At 43.4% G+C, this 21,887-nt stretch overlaps 1 protein-coding gene across 1 annotated transcript; it reads right to left on the bottom strand.

Moving 5' to 3' along the window:
• Nucleotides 1-16,675: 16,675 nt before the first annotated feature.
• On the bottom strand, nt 16,676-17,863 carry LOC133814169 (uncharacterized mitochondrial protein AtMg00810-like). Its single transcript, XM_062247165.1, has one exon. The coding sequence runs from the start codon at nt 17,861-17,863 to the stop codon at nt 16,676-16,678; it is 1,188 nt and encodes a 395-aa protein (XP_062103149.1).
• Between the last annotated feature and the right edge of the window lie 4,024 nt (nt 17,864-21,887).

Raw genomic sequence — 21,887 nt, 5'->3', positions numbered from 1 at the left:
TGTTTTATAATAATTAACAAGAATTAATAGTGATCATATTGATTGTGTGGGTAGATAAACTAGCACTTGTGATTTATAATTATTGTTGTATGTCATCACAGGCGTGCCCCAACCTGTGATGCACCCTCACAGTTTCGTATCCTTACCAGAAGTTAGGTCCTTTATGCTACCTTTCTATATCCAACCATAACACGCATATCCTTGCATCACCGAGTGCTAATCAATTCTTACCCTGTCTTCTGAACTTCTGATCTGACATTATCCATTCAATCTAACTTCAAGTTTTACTGTTCCTCTAATCTCTGGTTTAGTTGCCTGCGAAGATACTCATGTGGTAGATGACGCGCTTGCCAGTCTTGTTGTGCTTCCTGTCCTTCAGACGTTCTTCAGTAGCTTCTTTGTGGCTTCAAATCAAATTTCTTCATACCTGACCCCTCTTCTTCTTGTAACACTATTCTGAATACCCCTGGCGAGACCAAACTGACACTTCATGGAGCCTTACCTGTGACCTTGCTTCCTCAGTACTAACATTATAAACGTAATAGTCGCTCACCTCCCACTTCTGACTGGATAGTAATTGTGACAGTCAGAATCCCGTGATCCGTAAGGGGAAAGATCGGGTAAGTTATGCAATCCCACACCGCCTGGGGAAGGACAAGTGTAATGATTCTAAGACTGTGTAGGTATGGGACTACACAGTTGAAGAGGGCTTAAATGGATTGATGGGTACTACCTATATCAGGAAGGTGCATCTTCTTTTCGGTAGCCCATCACTTGAGAACTCCATGGTTAAGCGTGCTTGGCCTGGAGTAATCTAGGGATGGGTGACCTCCTGGGAAGATTTCCCAGGAAGTGTGCGAGTGAGGACAAAGCACGCTAGAAAGACTTGTCTTGGTTTGTAGGGCCAGTCGTCATTCCAGAAAGCAGCCATAGTGACGTGGGGCGTTACAGTAATCCAACATACCGCCCGTAAACCTGAAGGAGACTTGTCCACACCGTTCTTATATTTTCTGCTTGAAGAATTTACCTGTGTTGTTGAAGCTTGAACCAGTTAAGAACCTTTGTTACCGATTCATCACACCCTACTCGGTACAAGTAGTAATTCCTGAAATGTCTCTTTCCTTGATCCCAACTGGTAATAACCAGATCATATATCAATTCCTGGAGGCATTGTCCTGTCTTATGACCGGGCATTTAAAACTCTTCATCCTTAACCGACGATGCCGACAATTTTCCACAATATGATGCTCTGTTTAATACGAGGTCAAACTTCTTCAGCTGCTCTAGTAATTATTTCTGTCAAACCAGTACTATCTTCCAAAATGTTCTTGATACCGAACCTACCTGTAGCCCGACCCTGAAACACACCCAATCCTTCCTTGTATACCCATTTGAATTCCCTACTGGTCAGCTTAATTTCCATTCAGACCAATTGAAGTACTCCAAATGATATCCCCCACAACCCATGGTTGTCTCTTAACAGATTCACTCTCACTCTGACTCATGTCAAGGCTTCCATATGACGAGCTCTATTGCTCTCACCACGAACCTCTCGATTACTTGTATCCCAATTCCTCTGCCGGAGGTTTCCAATTCCTCCCCCAACAAATACTAATATCTTCAGCCTCTCGCACAGTACCCTTAAGACATATTCTCTATGTCTGAATCTCTCTTGAGACATTCTCAACATTGAACTCTTCCAGCTCGTTACATAACTAGAAACATGAACTATTCGGTTAACTAATCATCTTCGAGGAATCAGCCTCGAGCTTTGAATGTAACAAGGGATTCCAGTCTTCCGTTTCCCTAACCATGGGAAATCCCTCCTAACATATCAAATCATTCATGTATAAGTCGTGCCTTCACCTGACATTCTTCCAGGTGGTGTCCTCTGCCTCATGTGCATACCAAACAACCTCACTGGTTCCCATCACCATCCTGACGACTACCTTCACAATCAGACCCCTTCCTATCAAAAACTAGGTGCCATAGCACTGCTTGGGGTTCTTCTACCTCGATAACCGAGAATCTATCCTTATTGCATTCTACCACTGGAAGTACCGTCTTTTGCATCTCTTGCCCTACGACATTCATGCTCTATACCTTATTTCCCAGATCTCAAATAACATGGCCCTCTCTGAAGTCAAAATACAGACGAAGATCTCATACATTGGAGCGGCCCTACACCCTGGGCCATTCCAGAGTTTAATCCTTATATGGGTCATCCTTTCTAGCTACATGTAATGCCCCGAATTCTCCGGTATGGTTTAATGGTGGGATTAGTAGGCCGAGAGGGCCGTACTTGTTTAATTATGCCATTAAATGATATTATGCATGTATATATGAATTATACTATGATATGATGTTATATGCGTGCATGTGGGTCCACATTTGAATAATTATGCTATTTTGATAATTTGGCCCATTGAGGGTGAATATGTGTATTTGGGTGCATAATGTGATTTGTGAATGAGATTCCATTATTATGGAGATATATTCGAGCTATTCTACATGAGACGGTCATATATAATGGACTAGCGGTTTTGTCATAACGGGGTCAGTTTTGGGGTAGTAGAAATGTTTATTTGATGATAAATTTGGAATATTTGAGATCAAGGTGAAATTTCGGAGGTTTTGACTATAATGTCCCTGGGGGTATTTTTGGGACCCCGAGCATTAGGTTTTATTTGAGGTTACTTAAGCTTGAAGTAGCTGTCAGATAGAACGTACGATTAGAAAACCTCTTATTCTCCCTTTCGATAGTTCGTTTTACTGTTTGAGCATTTTCGAAGATATCTCGAGTTTTAGGAGTCGGAATCAAGCGAGGATCGAGGCATAGTGATCCTAGGAAAGATTAGAAGCTTCTTAACCAAAGGATTTGACGGAAAACAACCCAATCGAAGGTAATTGAAGTTTAGGTTTTGAGTTTTTCGAGTTTCTAAGCTTTGAATTGATTTTGTAAATTGTTGAGTTTTTGGTTGGTTTGAACCTTGGGTTTTTAGGGTTTTGGAGCTTTGGGAAGCTTGGGAACTTTGTTTTGATGATTGGGGAATGTTTAGGTATGATTTTTGAGGCTTTGGAGTGTTAAAAATACGTTTGGGAATGGCCCAGAGTTGGGGGCCGCAGCCCTGTTCTTGGGGTGTCGCGGCCCTGCCTTGAAGAAGCAGGTAGGGTTCTTTGTGCCTGTTGGGTGCCACGGCCCTTGCTTCAGGTAGTTCTGGGGGCCGCGTCCCAAGGTGCTAGGGCCGCAGCCCTTGCCTTGTTTTCACCCTGTTTGCTCGTTTTGACCCCGGGAACTTAGCTATAGGCCTCGGGAGTGTTCCTACTACTTGGATTAGTTGGGATTGATCTCTCGGAGGCTAGATATTTGTTTGGGAACCTATGTTGACCATTATTGTTGATGATGTCATGTGTTTGGTTATGATTAGGTGACCGCTAAAGGACTAAAGGTTGATCGTTCTCACGGGTCGTTCTTTTAATCTTTCTAGCTCGAATCTGAGGTAAGAAAACTGCACCCTGTGTATATGTGACATGCGTGATTATTATTGAGGCATGTTGATTGATAAATGTGGACATGGATTTCCTATTAAATGCTAGCGAATATGGAAAATTTGTATATGTACTGACTAGTGAGGGACACTGACCTAAAGAGTCAGAAATGGCATAGCGTCATGAACGCTGAGCCAAATGAAGATTAGATCTAATCGATATCAGCGTTGAATGACTCATATGGGGTATTAATGCTGGACCGACCCTAAGGTCGATGAACTTATAAGCACTTGTCTGGCCTAAGACCAGTTATTCAGAGCCAGGGCATATGGCCCCGGTGACAGTTTGTCACATGGCTAGGGAACGCTGTTCCAGGGTTATGACTTTAAGTCATGAGGGGGGTTATGTTGGTGACCAGTCACCATACACCTATCCTGTTCAAACTTATGAAAGGTTTTCTTATCAGTTAAGCCCGAGTGACCCTAACGTCACATGGCTAGAGGGGGCTGTACCCACTTTTGTGACTGCTGTGACTGTCACCTATTTGTTGTGACTGATAGTCCTGGATGATTATTACGATCATTGTTGATATTATATCATGCTTTATTGTGTTTTATTGCTAGGCCTTGGCTCATGGGTGCTATGTGGTGCAGGTAAAGGGAAAGAAAAGCTCACCCAGCCTTGAGTGGAGAGCTTAGGTGTTGATGTGTACATAAGCGGCCGCTTGACCACCACGGCTAAGGCGTTCTCAGAGGAACTAGGGGGTTTACCTATTTTTGCCGCTTAGGTCGGCGGGATTGTAAATTTGAAATAGTAATGACCATTTTTTACTGAGAACAACTTGTAAATGTTTTGATTAGCTCTGCAGAGCAGTTTGTAATGAAAATATCCATTCCTTTTTATTAGTTTTTCCACCTTAACCTGTTAATCACACTTAGAGCACGTTTTTAACCAATGGACTCGGGTAGCGGGTCAAATTTCCGGTTCACCGTAACTGTTCTGGGGTAACCAGGGCGTTACACTACACCTACCTATATCAATTTCTAAACCGAATTACCCAACTCACAAAACTCACTGACATACACTGTCATTCCAGATTAAGATTAGAAGCCTAATAGTCTCTGCAGCTCAGACTGTGCCTTTATAACCTCTTTTATCAAATCACCATCTGAATTCTTTCCAACCCATCATGCCAATATCTCGGTCTGAATACCATTTCCTGGCATCCTTCTGCCACAAGTACTTAGCGCAACTCCTTATTTATGACCTCTCATCTTCATATACCCAAGGAAACTTTGCCCATCCACTAACCAATTCTTAGACAAACCCAAACTTTTCTCCTCAAACCAGAGGATAACGCCTTTTAGGCCTTCCATTTAATACTCTTTATCTGCATGTATCCTTATATTAAACCAGCACCGTTTACTCACATGCTAGCGAACATTTCTGCGACTTTCAGGGGCAGATGGAGGTTTCCAACCCCAATTATCATCTGCAACCCGCCTGTAATACAATGCCAGGTAGGCATGGAAAAATGGGGCGACGGGGCGGGGCGTGGCCCCGACCTGACAGGGCATCTTTGCCCCGGTAAAAACGGGGCGGAATTCGAGGCGGGGCGCTGCCCCGCCCCGCCCCGGTATGAATTTAAGCGGGGCGGGGCAGCCCCGCCTCGCTAGGAATTTAAACGGGGCGGGGCCGCCCCGCCTCAATTTTTTTTTTTTTTTTTTGTATACTTCAACTCAATTCTCTCATGCTACTTATATACATAGTACGTAAAATTGACATTTTATATGTCGTTTAGAATATTTTTAATTCTATATAGACTAGAAAGAATTATAAATATTGAAAAATATGTTTTATATAATTCCTCCTTATTCTTGTATTTATTTTGTAAATTTTAAAATAAAAAAACAAAATATAATATTTGATGGTGTAGTTGATACCAAGTGTAAAATATAAAGATTACAATAAAAAATAATATTTAGGCTTAGGGAAAATTCTAAAATTATAATTTAATGTTTCTTAAAAAAAAAAAAAGTTAAATGGGGCAAATGGGGCGGGGCAGACCCGCCCTGATTAAGCCGGGGCGAGGCGGGGAAAAATGTTCGCGCGGTGGGGCAGACCCACCCCATTTACATCCCTAATGCCAGGTCTAATTAACCATTCTGGGCACAACACAATCTGAGTTCATCCGCAACTGCTGACTAAACTCCTCAGCCCTGAGGTTCACACTCCGAACCAAACCACATCCAGGTCCAAACAACCACAACATTCATGCACACATAAAGCATAATCCACAATTCTACTCACTTAGCTACCAAATTTATTATTACCATGTATATTCACACTCTATCATGCTTCCTACAAGCCAATAAACAAGCATAGCATATAAATTCAATTCAGGCAGTCAACCACATACAATCAGTATGCAAACCATTATCCAAATATTCATTCACATGCAACAGCAATGCTAATCAGCACGCCTCAATCTCATCACACAATAGTCAAGGGCCAAGCCCTATCAGTTCTCATGCTCCCTATAATCATACAGCATAATACATTCATATTTCAATCAAAAGCTTAAGCATATAGTCTCATATATTCAATTATAGAACCCTGAGTCGAGCTTGTCTTTAGCGACGAGTGTACACGTCCAGCCTATCTCCAGGAACCCTTAAACCTAGGATGCTTTGATACTGTTGACGGTGAAATCTCGTCAACGAAATTAGATCGGAAAACTCAAAGGTAAGTCAGGTGATCTTTATATAAGAACTTAGGATAAACTTTAAGGACAAGTAAAAACAGATCAACAATGGAGTGAAAAATGTATATTTCTCAATAGCCTCTGCCTACAATGAATTCTCCAACCCCCTCCCATGTGGGAGAAAGGTTCTTTTTATAGCAGGCTCTAATGGCCTTGGATACATGGTGGTCCAGGAGACCAAGTGGTACATAAGTACTTTGTCAGGAGAGTGGTTTCAGAGGTTGTGGTCTTACATCCAGTACAAGGGCTGGCGTCAGGAGGATACCTCCACTACTTGTCCGTACCCATGTCAGAGGAGTGGTGACAGACATGGTGGCGCATGTGGTAGTGGTGTGGACTCTGACTCCTGGCCGTAGACGTACGGGCCATAACTCCTATCCCAGCAGTCCCACTCCCCTACTGGTACGGGTGTCCGTACTCGACACACACGGTCTTAACGGCCGTACCCAATACTAGGTCGTACAAGTATGTTCCATTCGACTCGTACCTGAACCTCTAAGCATTGGGGTCTCAAGGTATAGGGAATGGGACACTTGGTGCATGTAATGGTCGTGGCGTGAGGCGAGGCTCCCGGGTCCTTGGCACGAGAGGCCTGAAGCACCCCGAGGTCGCCCACGAGCATAGGTGATAGGCATGTGGCCTCGACAGATGTCTAAGGGTGCGAGGCGAGATGCCTTCCTCGCGAGCTCCTTGGTGGCGCGGCTCCCTTGACGCGTGGCCTCATTCGCGTGGCCACCTGGTGGCATGGCTCCCATGCCACTCAGACTTTGATGGGCATGGCGTGGCTCCTATCCCTTCGCGAGGCCTCCTTGGAAGGCCTATTGATGGCGTGGCTCCTATTCCTTCGCGAGGCCTCCTCCGCATGACCACCTGACGGCATGGCTGAGCGAGACGGTAGGTGCGCGCGCGAGGTGGGCCGCACGCCTGGGACGTGGCCGAGCGAGGCTGGAGGTGCGCAGGCGAGGCGGGCCGCGTGCCTGGGGCGTGGCCGAGCGAGGTCGTTGATGCGCACCTGGGGCATGGCCAAGCGAGGTCGTGGTGATGCGGCTGGGACCTCATGCATCACGAGTTGATGCAAGGCTGTTGCCAAAGGACGATGGCCCGAGCGTCCTGCGGCTCAGACACGCATTTAGGCCTTCATGGGACCTTAGCATGCGCCTGGGATCTTTTACGGGCATGGAATATTGAGCGTCCACACGTGGCTTGGCCCCTCAGCCTAACAAGGCCATACTTCATGGCTCATAAGGTGATGCTTCCCTCGGGACAATCTCCCGGTTCCGCAAGACTTATGGGCCCAAGTCCAATAACATGACTAAGTGACCTTTTGACTTGTATTCCAACGATGAACTTAAAGATTTTTTCTTTTTGGTGGATTTGTGGCATCCACACTTGCCCCCCAGTCTATAGGGAGGCCTTTAGGTGTTCTTGTAGACACTTCTCTTTCTTTTGATTTTTATTATGTGTATATATATATATATATTTTTATGCTCGAGGTCCTTTGGAACCCACGCGAAAGAGGGTTCGATAGGTCTCTCTTTGGTGCACCTTGGTTGCACCTATAAGGATATATTGACCCCTTGGGTTCTAGTTATCCTTTTATATATTTTCGCGCGCGCTTATTATATCTTGCGAGAAGCGTCCTTCTCGTCATTAGGCATAGTACTATTTTTGCAAGCGTCTTCTTTCAGACCCTTTTTCGGAAGCGTCTACTTTGAGACCCTTTTTGATAGCGTCTACTTTTGAGACCCTTTTTTCAAGCGTCTACTTTGGAGACCCTTTTTGGTGGCGTCTACTTTGGAGACCCTTTTTGGAGGCGTCTACTTAGGAGACCCTTTTTGGAGGTGTCTACTTTGGAGACCCTTTTTGGAGGCATCTACTTTTGAGGTGATTCCCCCTCGGGTGGGGACTTTAATGGCTATAGGGTCTTTGTTCAATCTCAAACATGGTCAGCGACCCCTCTAGCACGATGCCCCATTCTATATGGAATCTCCAGACGTATTGGTAGTATGGCCAATGGAGGAAGGTTCGCTTTCTTCGACATGGAAGTTCTTATGGCCCTTTTCCACACGTATGTACTTCTGTGCTCTCTCGAAGAAGTCATCCAAATTCGAAACTTCTCTTTTGAGCATGCTACCCCATAACTTGCTTCCTGGATGAACTCCGGCTGTAATAGACATCTTGAGCTCTGCTTTGGTTAAATCTCCCACCTTTGTTGCCTCCATACTGAACCTATGGACATAGTCCTTCAGACTTTCATTCTCGCCTTGTTTTATGTTAGCGAGGTTGGTAGTTGGCATGACGTAATCACAGGCTGCATGGTGCTGCTGAAGAAATTCATCAGAGAATTATTGCCATGACTCGATTGTTCCTGGCCTTAACCTCTTAAAACAATTGTACGCCACTCCTTTAAGCGTAACGACAAAGCAATGACACTTTGCCCTGTTGTTGACCCCTCTTAACGTCATCAAGTTATTGAAGGAGTCTATGTGATATTTTGGGTCTGTAGTACCCTCGTACGGAGTCATGCGAGGCTCTCTGAAGCCAGTGGGCACTTGCTCAGCCTGAATCTCCCTTGTGAAGGGTGAGTCACGGTCGAATTCTTCGTCATCCATGTGCCCCCCAAGCGCAGTGGTGATCTTGCCCCGAGGGCTTCGCATTTTGGTGTCTAGTCCCCTCCTCTTTTTGCATAAGGAGTCTTGCGGGTTCTTGGGCTGATCCCTTGCCTTGGTTGTGTTCCTTGGGGGAACCGCGGGGGGTGCATGTCTTACTTCTGACCTCTTCCCATGGAGCTCTTTTCTTAGGCCAGGGGGTGCCTCTTTTGAGGGGACTTCGGCCTCGTTCTTACGACCATCATCTTCTCTCTGCCTATGCTCCTGGGGACATTTCGTCGACCTAGGTCCCCCATGGTACTTTGCCTAGGGGGTTTTACTAGTGGAAAGTTGGGTTCCCCCATCGTCTATGGGGACAGTGTTTTCCCCTTTTTCATGCTCCTTCCTTTTACGCTTCGGGAGGGGTATGCTTGACTTCCCTTGCAGTAGGTCGTTTAAAATCTCTTGCATGTTCTCTATCATGGTTTCCAGCCTCCTAGTCTTTTTATGCAACTCATGAATCTCATCCTTGTACAGGCGTGTCCTTGAGCTGGAACTTACCGAGCGTACCCCGAGACCCTTGCCTGGCCAGTGCATCGAGGGACCGGGGTCCTGGTGGCCTGAGCGTGGTGGGGTCAACCGAGGCCGGTTAAGTGGATACACTCGTGGCTCTGAATGACCTCCATCGGGCTGGATAGCTTGGGACGATGCTTCCCTCTCCTCCCCTGGGGGAAGAGGTTCTTCTGGCCCACCTCCATGCCCGGGCGGAGGGGGGTCTTTCTTGGAGGCCCTCCAATCTACTTCGTCTCGGTGAACCTCAACCTCTTGTTTTTGCCGTAGGCGTTTTGAACGTCTTAGCATCTTTCTTTGTTGGAAGTGATGGAAGAACACTGGCTTGATGCTTGTTCTTCCCACAGACGGCGCCAAACTGTTGACGGTGAAATCTCGTCAACGAAATTAGATCGGAAAACTCAAAGGTAAGTCAGGTGATCTTTATATAAGAACTTAGGATAAACTTTAAGGACAAGTAAAAACAGATCAACAATGGAGTGAAAAATGTATATTTCTCAATAGCCTCTGCCTACAATGAATTCTCCAACCCCCTCCCATGTGGGAGAGAGGTTCTTTTTATAGCAGGCTCTAATGGCCTTGGATACATGGTGGTCCAGGAGACCAAGTGGTACATAAGTACTTTGTCAGGAGAGTGGTTTCAAAGGTTGTGGTCTTGCATCCAGTACAAGGGCAGGCGTCAGGAGGATACCTGCACTACTTGTCCGTACCCATGTCAGAGGAGTAGTGACAGACATGGTGGCGCATGTGGTAGTGGTGTGGACTCTGACTCCTGGCCGTAGACGTACGGGCCATAACTCCTATCCCAGCAATCCCACTCCCCTACTAGTACGGGTGTCCGTACTCAACACACAGGGTCTTAACGGTCGTACCCAGTACTAGGTCGTACAAGTATGTTCCATTCGACTCGTACCTGAACCTCTAAGCATTAGGGTCTCAAGGTATATGGAATGGGACACTTGGTGCATGTAATGGTCGTGGCATGAGGCGAGGCTCCCGGGTCCTTGGCACGAGATGCCTGAAGCACCCCAAGGTCGCCCACGAGCATAGGTGATAGGCATGTGGCCTCGACAGATGTCTAAGGGTGCGAGGCGAGATGCCTTCCTCGCGAGCCCCTTGGTGGCGCGGCTCCCTTGATGCGTGGCCTCATTCACGTGGCCACCTGGTGGCATGGCTCCCATGCCACTCAGACTTTGATGGGCATGGCGTGGCTCCTATCCCTTCGCGAGGCCTCCTTGGAAGGGCTATTGATGGTGTGGCTCCTATTCCTTCGCGAGGCCTCCTCCGCATGACCACCTGATGGCATGGCTGAGCGAGATGGGAGGTGCGCCTGCGAGGCGGGCCGCGTGCCTGGGGCATGGCCGAGCGAGGCCGAAAATGCGCGCGCAATGCGGGCCGCGTGCCTGGGGCGTGGCCGAGCGAGGCTGGAGGTGCGCAGGCGAGGCGGGCCGCGTGCCTGGGGCGTGGCCGAGCGAGGTCGTCGATGGGCACCTGGGGCATGGCCAAGCGAGGCCGGAGGTGAGCGCGTGAGGCGGGCCGCGTGCCTGGGGCGTGGCCGAGCGAGGCTGTTGATGCGCACCTGGGGCATGGCTAAGCGAGGCCGTGGTGATGCGGCTGGGACCTCATGCATCACGAGTTGATGCAAGGCTGCTGCCAAAGGACGATAGCCCGAGCATCCCGCGGCTCAGACACGCATTTACGCCTTCATGGGACCTTAGCATGTGCCTGGGATCTTTTACGGGTATGGAATATTGAGCGTCCACACATGTCTTGGCCCCTCAGCCTAACAAGGCCATACTTCATGGCTCATAAGGTGATGCTTCCCTCGGGACAATCTTCCCGTTCCGCAAGACTTATGGGCCCGAGTCCAATAACATGACTAAGTGACCTTTTGACTTGTATTCCAACGATGAACTTAAAGATTTTTTCTTTTTGGTGGATTTGTGGCATCCACAGATACCAAGTTGTAACGCCCTAGGTAACCAAGACCGTTACACTGTGTATTTGAAATAGTGCAAGACTTGCTAATCAAGTCATTTAAATAAAAATGTGAATCTAATGACACAAACAGGTTAGGTTTAAAATATTTTGGTTATAAACGAATCATTTTCATTAAAACAAATATTTGGTACATGGGATCCCAAATCAAGGTTTAAATAACGTAATTACAGAATTTCCAAAACAAATAACTAGCTAAGCCACTCTAATGGCAAAATACACGTTTTAGGTTCCCATCCCTGTACAATGCCTCGACCGTGGCAGCCGAGCAGCTGACAATGTACACCTTGCCCCCAGAGCTCTCTAACTCATGGTCAACTCATCTTACCCTTTCCTTTACCTGCACCACATAGCACCCGTGAGTCGAGGCCCAGCAAGAAAACATAACATAACCAGGAATAACAGCTAAGCAATTTACAGAGCATAACCAAATAATCTACAAGGCATTAATCAATTACCCAGCAAGCCATAGCATACATTCAATGCAGCACACCAGTCAATAACCAATGATCTAGTTCCAGATACTCATCACATCATACACAACAATTACCAATAGAATACATGTCAGGCAACAACTAGGGTTAATGCCCGTAGGCCGCACCCTCTATTTAATCCACTGTCTATGGCTCACTTAGGCCAAGCCCAGTGTTATACCCACTGACTTCGGCCAGCTTAACCGAGCTCAGTGATTATTAAGCTATCCTCAGCTACTAGTGGTCGAGACGCGCCCTGTGCGCAAGTATTGATTTCGGCACCCTTAGGTCGTTTATCACATGTCCTAGTGGCATATGACCACCTCATGGCATTCATACATTTATAGGGAAACTCTTAGTCCCAACATATTCACATGGTTTATCACAGTCATAAAATAATGCATACAAATATAGGGAACACTTAGTCCTATCCTATCCACATATACAGGTGCAGTTTTCTTACCTTTAATTCCAAGTGCTTTAATTAGGAAAGACGATCCCCGAGCACGATCCTGCCCCGAGCCCAAGCGTACACCTAGTCACAACCATGGTAAATGATTCCATCATTAATTGTATAAGGGTTTCTGGATAAAGTTCTAGCCTTCGGGACCTCAAATTCCACCAAACACGGTAGTGGAATCGATCCTGAGCACCCTAGGTTAAGCTCCCATGCCTTAAAATCCAAAAACACAAATATCCTTAAGGGACGCGGCTCAAGCCTCCTCATGCCATGGCATGGCCCCAAAAAGAGCTCAACCTCGCCCAGAAATAGACACGGGCCACGGCCCAACTTGCCCCATGTCGCGGCCCGCCCTCCTTCTCCAGCACCCATCAGCTTCGAAGGGCCGCGGCTCACCAAGAACTATGTTGCGGCACGACCCCTTCGAACCCAGAAAAACCACCATTTTCAACTCTCAAACCTCACTCAAAACCTCTCATAATCATCCCAATAACATACTCCAATTATCACAAACATTCCTGCATGATTTCAGTAACATAAGCTAGCAAAAATCTAGTCTAGAAACCCATCAAAACACCACTTTAATTTCTGCAACCCACACATACAAGAATCCCAAAACCAATCAGGAAAACACTTAAATTCAGACACTAGATCATCAATTCAAGCTTACCTTCACTGAAGACTCAATCCTCCAAGCAATTCCTGAGCTAACACCCAAGCTTTCTAGCTTAATTCAACCTTGAAATTGAGAACCTAAGAACTCTTAGAAATCAGCCCCAAAACCACATAATCAATTGATCAAAAATGTCATTCAATGCTTACCTTAGTTTGTAGTTAGATTCCTTAGCCTCCACTGAGTTAATCCTCCAAATCTTCCATTCAATTTCCCTGTGTTTCAAGGTAATCCCCTTAGTTTTCAATAGTTTTCCTTGAGAGAAAAGGAAAGGGAGGGGGGAAGGGTCGGTTCCCTGATGTTTCCACCAAATTCTAAGTTTTGTCTAACCTATCCTAACTTAATCAAGTCAATCCCGAGGCCCGGGGTACCGAAAACGTCCCCGAGGGCAAAATAGTAAAATTCCCCGGTATTCCCAACTAGGCTTCCTAACCTCAAATATATCTCCAATTATTTATTTTCATAACCCAAATGACTATCTAATATCCCAAATACCCCATGACTCACCTTGAGTCAAGTATCGGGTCCCGTTGTGACTTTCTAGCTTCTTGCTCCCTAAGATCGCCTCGTGCCAAAAGCTGCAAACACATATATCCACATAATAATGTGGTCTCAACAGTTTACCACAAATAATCACATTTATGCCCTAACGAGCCAAAATTACAATTATGCCCTTACCAGCTAAACAGGGCCCGCATGCTCATCCAATACTCATAAACATGCATTCTCACACCATTAATTCACATAACCTCCAATTGTGCCCTCCCGACACACTAATCAAGGCCCTTAAGCCTTATTAGTAATTTTTGGGTCGTTAAACTTTTGCTGATGTGTTTCGTTGCATTGGCAAAAGTCAAAAAATACGTCGGCAAATGTCCCACTAATTGAAACAACGTCGTTTTGCTTTAGGGTTTTAGAGCTTACTTTTGTCGGCGCAAATGTGACTTTTGCCGGCGATATGAAACACGTCGGCAAAAGTCTAACGATATTATTAAACCAATCGCCCGACCCTTCTTCCCCGCCATTTTCATTCTCTAACTCTCTCTCTCCCTCTTTCTCTGTAAAGACAAGCTGCCCCACCACACCACCAGCAAACCACCGCACCACTGAACCACCCCAGCACCACACTCTCCACCTCCCTCGCCCTCTTTTCTCTGCAAAAACCCACCACCGAACCACCCCACCCCCTCCGCCTCCCTCTTCTTCTCTGCCTCCCTCACTCTATTTCTCTCTCTAACTCTCGGTCCGAGCTACCTCCCACTTCAAGCACGGTAATTTTTTACTTTTAAATTTTTTTATTTTTTTGTTATGATTTTTGGTTAATTTTTTATTGATAGCCAATGCTGCCTCCTCCTCAAGGACCTGTAGGATTCGCCACCTACTCCCCGACCACCATACCGAGCCACCCCCATAGCCTTTTTTTTTTTTAATTTATATTAATTATATTTGTTTTTTAATATGTTTTTTTTTGTGTATGTTTATGTATGTATATTTTTTAAATAGATTAATTAATAGTTTATGTTTTTTTTAAATCAAATTATTAGTGTAGGATTTTTTGTTTTATTAAAAAAATATATATTCATTTTTTTGGTGTTATTAAAAAAAAAAGCAGATTTTGTATATGTTGTTTTTAGATAAACATGTATATATATATATATGATTTTGGGTGTAAATGATAATTTTGTATTTTACAATATGGTATAATTTATTTAAATAAAAATTAATAACGTAAGTATTGTTTTTGTTTTGTGAAATGGTTTATTGAATGGAGTTTATATTTTGTTGTGTGAAATTGTTATTTGTTATGTTTTTATGTTTTGCGTGTTCTGAGAATATTTTGGATTTTTCTCTGTGTAATTTGCAGGTTTTAAAATTTTTGGATAGTTAAAAATATAGTTGTTATGCTGTCCAAATTTTATTAAACTTAGGAAAATTAACATTAATTAGAAAATTAATTATTATCTTTAAGTGATGTTGAAAAAATGATTACTTAAACAAATAAAAAACATTGCTAAATTAATTTTAATTGGAAAAAATAATTATTATTTAATTAAATAAATAAGTACAAATTTAATTAGAATTAAAAATAGAAAAAGTGATAATCAATTTAATTAGTAAATAAATAATTAAAAAAAATAATTTTTTTAATAATTACTAATTAGCTGGTTAATTAAGTAAAATTTTAATTACAATTAAAAAATAATTATAATTTAACTAAATATATTAGTAAAACTTTAATGTCTTTGGGCCTCACTCGTGCTATAAGAAAGGGTTTTCGGCGTTGCCTAGGATAAATGTAATTGGAGGGAAGATGGAAGGATCTTCATCAACTTCTCAAATGTCTGGGCAATTGACACATGAAATGGATGTCATTATGCAGTAAAATTAGCACCTAAAGAAGTATACGACTAAACTTGAGAGTCATCAACGATGTTCAGATTTGTTGCTCAATGCTTTGTTGAAGCAGGTTGGTGTATTGTCTTCTGAGTTTACTTTGGACTTGCCATAAGAGGATCTTAAAGATGTCGATGAAGATGATGGTGCAGCTGACGGGGGTGGGGATGCTGACGGTGACGGGGATGGGGATGATGAGGACAAACTTTTTATTTATTTATTTATTTGGAGTTTATATAATTAGATACAAAGTTTGTGTTAATTTACTAAACTTCTTTTATATTTTCATGATTAGTGGAGACAATTAACACTAATAGTTCTAATTTAATTTGTATTTTATTTTGAATTAAATTAAATAATATTACTAAATAAATTAAAATTAAATAATTAATATTAATATATATTAAAATTAAAATTATTAAATAAAATTTTGTCGTAATAATTTATTAATTAAAAAAAATTACTAGCGCAAAATTGCGTCGGCAAAAATCATTGTCACAAAAAAAAAATTGCCTTTTGCTGGCCCAATCCCACGCCACTAAAATTCTGGATTTTACCCGTGCCAAATCGTGTCCCCAAAGGTCTTCACCTTTGTCGGCATAATTTAGCGCCGGGAAAGGATTACACTTTTACTGGCGTAATTTGGCACCGCCAAAAGTGTTTTCACAATTTCGTGGGAAAGTTTTTCATCGGCGTGTCTATATTTTTTCCCACGTATTTTTGCGTCGATAAAAGTGACTTTTTCTGGCGCAGTCCATTTTGCGCTGGCAAAAGTCTTATTATTGACGGACTCCAGCCATCACCATTTCCTGATGCAAAAACATGTCGACAAAGCCCAACTAGCTTTTGCCGGTGCAAAAACGGGCTGGCCAAAGTCACGTTTTTTGTAGTGCATTATGGTTTAGTGCTCTTCTCCTCCCTCCCTTCGTTAAATTAATAATAATAAAAAAAAAGAACTAGTTTTAGTATTTCTAGTGACTATTCGAGTTTTTGGGAACTATACATAATTAAAGAATTAAAATTAAAATTGTAGTAAGGAATAAATTTTTGTACAAAATTAAATAGAACTAATTTAGTTATTACTATTGAAAATGGGAGAAAGATTTTGAAGAATACTGTTATATTGAATATTGCAGCTCAAGTATATTTACAATTACATGGTTTGGGCTTTATACTCAACGGTGGGGTTGTGTCAGTGTGACACCTGTACATTAGGTAATACTGGACTAATTGTATTTATAGTGTATTAATCTAACTAACTAATCTTTATGTACATGACTTATCATCCCCCCTCAAACTCATGGGAGGAGGAACGACCGTGAGTTTGGACCGTAACTGAAGAAACCGAGCAGAGGGCAAGGCTTTGGTAAGAGCATCAGCCAATTGATCTTCAGAAGGTGTGAAACGAACCACCAGCTGCTTAGATGCAACACGTTCACGAATGAAGTAAAAATCGATTTCGACGTGTTTAGTTCGAGCATGAAGAACTGGATTGGCAGTGAGATAGGTGGTGCTGATGTTGTCGCAAAGAAGCAGAGGAGCAGAGTGTTGTTGCATACGAAGATCACGAAGAAGGAACTGAATCCAGGAGAGTTCAGCAACACCATCTGCAAGAGCACGAAATTCAGATTCAGTGCTTGAGCGTGAGACAACACGCTGCTTCGAAGAAGACCAGGAAATGATATTATGGCCCAGAAAAATGTAGTATGCACCAGTACTTCGTCGATCATCGAGGCAGGAGGCCCAATCCGCATCCGTATAGCATAAAAGATTGAATTCAGAGCACGGTTGGAGCAGTAACCCGTGATGAGCAGTGCCTTTAAGATAACACAAAATACGTTTAACAGCCTGCCAATGAGTGTCCGAGGGAGAATGCATATATTGGCAAACATGGTTCACAGCAAAAGAGATGTCAGGGAGAGTCATCGTGAAATATTGTAGGGCGCTGACAATGCTGCGATATTGAGTGCCATCAGGTAAAGGAGTACCGTCGTGAGCAGAAAAGACAGTAGCAGTGGTCATAGGGGTGTGATAAATTTTGGAATCAAGCATTTCAGCACGGTGCAAGAGATCCTGAATGTATTTATGCTGATTCAAGTGAAGACCAGCGGCTGAGTGATGAACCTGAATGCCCAAAATATAATGGAGTTGGCCCAAGTCCTTGATAGCAAACGTGGAACGAAGATTAGAGAGAAGCTTTGCAATCAAGGAGGGGTTGCTGCCAGTTAAAATAATGTCATCCACGTAAACGAGAACCACAAGAACAGCAGTAGAGTGACAATATGTAAACATGGAGGAATTAACAGAGGAGTTAACAAATCCCCAGGTGAGCAAAAAGGAACTGAGCTTATTATACCAGGCGCGCAGAGATTGTTTCAGACCGTACAACACCTTATCTAGATGACAGACATAATTAGAATGTGTTGGATCATGAAACCCCTCTGGTTGAGACATAAACACAGTCTCGGTGAGATCACCATGGAGAAACGCGTTCTGTACATCAAGTTGGCGAAGAGACCAGCCCTCAGATAGGGCCAAAGTAAGAACAGTACGAATGGTTGCCGGTTTGACAACCGGACTGAAGGTTTCAAAGTAATCGAGCCCCTCTGTTTGGTGATATCCTTTTGCGACGAGGCGAGCCTTTTAACGATCGATAGAGCCATCATCCTTTAATTTAACTCGATACACCCACTTACAACTGACTATGTTACCATGTGCAGGAGGTGGAACAAGGTGTCAGGTGTGGTTCTTTTGAAGAGCAGTATACTCATCAAGCATAGCTTGATGCCAATGTGGGAAGTTGGCTGCCTGCTTATATGTAGAAGGTTCAAAAAATGCATCAGTGATAATGCTAACAAGAACCTTAGGCTTAGAGATACCAGCCTTTTCCCGAGTAATCATAGGATGTTGATTGATAGGCGTGGCACAAGGATGCACACATTGGTCACGTAACTCAACGACAGTGGGAATAGTAGGAGGGGAGGAGGCAAAACGAGACAAGGAAATAGTAGAGGAAGAAGAAGATAGAGTAGGGGAGATGGGAAGAGGAGGAGAAGGAGGAGTGGAAGTGGATAGAGGAGGAGGAGTGGAAGAAGGTGCAGCGGAAGAAGGGAGAGGGGGTGAAGGAGGTGGACACGGAGAGGGCATGGTGGCCACAGTAGGAGAAAGAAGAGACACAGATGAGGGAAAGGAAGAAGAGGAAGGGAGAGGAGAAGAAGTAGAGGAAGCAAAAGGAAACGAAGATTCATTGAACACCACATGGCGTGAAATATAAACACGACCAGTGGGCTGAGCAAGGCATAAATAGCCTTTGTGTTGAGAACTTCAGCCCAAGAAGACACACTCTTGGGAACGAAATTGAAGTTTGTGAGTGTTGTAGGGGCGGAGATAAGGAAAACAAGAGCACCCAAAAGTGCGAAGATGATCATATGCAGGGAGTTTTTGGTAGAGAATGAAATAAGGACTGGAGTGGTCAAGAACCGGGGTAGGTAAGCGGTTGATCAGGTACACAGCAGTACTAAAGGCGTACGACCAGTAAGTTAAGGGAACATTAGATTGAGCAAGGAGAGACAAGCCAACTTCAACAATATGGCGATTCTTTCTCTCGACACGACCGTTTTGCTCAGCGGTATAGGGGCAGGACAATTGATGAATGATGCTAAGAGAGTCAAAATGTGATTTTAAGGACAGAAATTCTCCACCCCAATCACTTTGGAAACGTTGTATTTTAGTATGAAATTGACATTCAATCATTTTTTGAAATTTGAGAAAGGCAGGAAACACATCATGTTTGTTGTGTAAATGATAAATCCATGTAAATCGACTAAAATCATCAATAAAGAGAACAAAATAGCGAACACCGGTAATAGACTTCTCAGGGGCAGCACCCCATAAATCACCGTGTATGAGTTCAAAAGGAGCAGAAGCTCGAGTTACAGATAACGAAAAAGGTAAACGATGGGATTTGGCCAATTGACAAGCCTTACAAAACTCAAAATGAGAACCAGAATGTTTTGGAAAATTACAATCATAAAAAACTTTGGTGATAACACGAGAGGATGGATGGCCGAGACGATTGTGCCAAAGCGAGAAGTCCCGGACCTGAGTGAGATGAGCAACAGAAGGAGACAAGGAGGATGAGACAACTGGAGCAGAGGGAGGAGTGACTTTGTAGAGACCGCGATCAAGCACCCCCGTGAGAAGGATGCTCTTGGTGACCTGGTCCTTGACAAGAAAATGTTTGGAATGAAATTCAATAAAAGCATGATTATCATTACAAAATTTTGAAACGCTGATGAGATTGTTTGTGAGGGCAGGGGTATGATAGACATGATTGAGAGTGAGAGGAACAATGTTAGAGGGTAGAGTTACATGACCAATATGAGATATCGGAAGGGACTTACCATCACCAACCTGAACTTGTTCAGATCCAGTGTAAGGAAGGGCACGATCCATTAGTTGGAAATCAGGGGTGAAGTGGTGCGTTGCACCTGAATCCATAAACCAGCTTGCAACAGAAGGAACAGAGGAAGTCTCAGAGCCAGAGAAGGTAACAGAAGGCTGTGGTGGGGAGTTAAGTATAGTGTTAAAGTTACGGGGTGACTGAGGAATGTATGAGAGATTCGTGCGATGATAGCATATGTTGGATGTGTGGCCAGTCTTGCCACAAATTTGACAAGTAGGGCGAGGCAGCTGTGATCGTGGGTGAAGCTGAGATTGCGGTGAGGGAGAAAAAAGGGGTCGAGGTCCAAGAACACTTGAAGGGGAGGCAGAGAAGGATTGTTGATGAGAGGGATTTGAAGGATAAGGTGAATGGGTAGTATGGGAAAATTGTTGATTGGGATATGAGTGTGGAGAATGAGATTTTTGGTGATTGTTGGTATAAGGTTGTTTGGAAAATTTCTTTCCAGAGTGCATCTGAGAAAGGTTAGCTTGAAGGGAGCTCTGAGATTCCTCAGTCGCATTTCTTTCCATCCGATAATCAAAGCTAAGTAGCAAGCTGTACAAGGTTTCCATAGATGGTTTATGAGACCTGTTAAGAATACCTGTGACGTAGGCATCATACTCTGGACCGAGACCTCTGAAGAAATAGAGCAGTTGGTCCTTGTGAGAGACGGTCTCTCCAATGGCAGCAAGGCGATTGCAGAACCCTTTTAATCACTGGATGTATTATTGAGTGGTCAAACCAGCCTTTCGAATCGACTGCAGTTTTCCTCGAATCTTTGTAATCCGCGCCACAGAAGCTGTCGAGTAGATCTCTTCGAGTGCTTCCCATATTTCCTGTGCAGTCTGAAAATTCACAATCTCTCCAAGCATTGCTTCAGATAGAGAAGAGTAGAACCAGGACATTATGAGTCGATTGTATCGGCTCCAAGTAGTAAATTCCGAGTTCAAAGTAGTAGGTTCATCGGGAAGAAATTGTGGAGGACATGGGTGAGCACCATCCAAAAAACTATCCAATCCGTGTGCCATAATTACATTGAGAAGCTGATTTTTCCAAATGAGATAATTATTCTCGTCAAGTTTCACCGAGAATGTTTGATTTATAGAAGGGAAGTTGAAATTGTTTTGATTGTTTGAAGATGGAGCTGCATTGAGAGAAGTAGGGTTTGCTGAAATTGGGGTTTGGCTAGATGAAATTTGTGAGGTTTCGTTTGCTTGAGCCATTGGCTCTAATAATACCATGAAAATGGGAGAAAGATTTTGAAGAATACTGTTATAATGAATATTGCAGCTCAAGTATATTTACAATTACAAGGTTTGGGCTTTATACTCAACGGTGGGATTGTGTCAGTGTAACACCTGTACATTAGGTAATACTAGACTAATTGTATTTAGAGTGTATTAATCTAACTAACTAATCTCTATGTACATGACTTATCAACTATTAGCTATACCAAAAAGAAAAAAATAAAATAAAAAGAACTTCGTGGAAAGTGTCCGAGGAAATTTATTCTTAGTTTCGTACATACATTGATATATATGTATATAGCTTTGTCTCATTGTAGATATTTGTATTCGCGCCTTTGGCGCAGACTGAATTCATTCTAGCATTTCGCCTCCAAATGAATGGAGTAGTCCAAGCACAAGAGAGCTACGTAAAACACTGATCAATAATTAATCAATAATCACTATGCAAATATACCTTCACGAAAAAACAAAATACAACAAAAAGAAAACTTCATTCAAGACAAATCCCATTTGAGTTTTGAAAGATTAAACTAAATGTATTTAGGTAAACATATGCAGTCTGTAGAAACAAGAAAACTCTAGGTTACTTCTCCAAAAAGTTTGAGATAATCATCTTTCCTACACCTACTTTTTCATAGTTCGATATTAACAAATGATTGTCATTTAGATATCTCCGCATACAGTCCTCCACTCCTCTATATATACTGAGCTAGGACTTAGAAACCTTTCCCCGAAATCCACTTCAAACATAGTCCATATAGCTTTATAGATAGAGTATAGTATCCAA

This window comes from Humulus lupulus, chromosome 2 (genome assembly GCF_963169125.1).
Source record: "Humulus lupulus chromosome 2, drHumLupu1.1, whole genome shotgun sequence".
Classification (NCBI taxonomy): domain Eukaryota; kingdom Viridiplantae; phylum Streptophyta; class Magnoliopsida; order Rosales; family Cannabaceae; genus Humulus; species Humulus lupulus.
The sequence above is the reverse complement of the archived record's forward strand: the minus strand, read 5'-3'. Positions and strand labels throughout refer to the sequence as shown.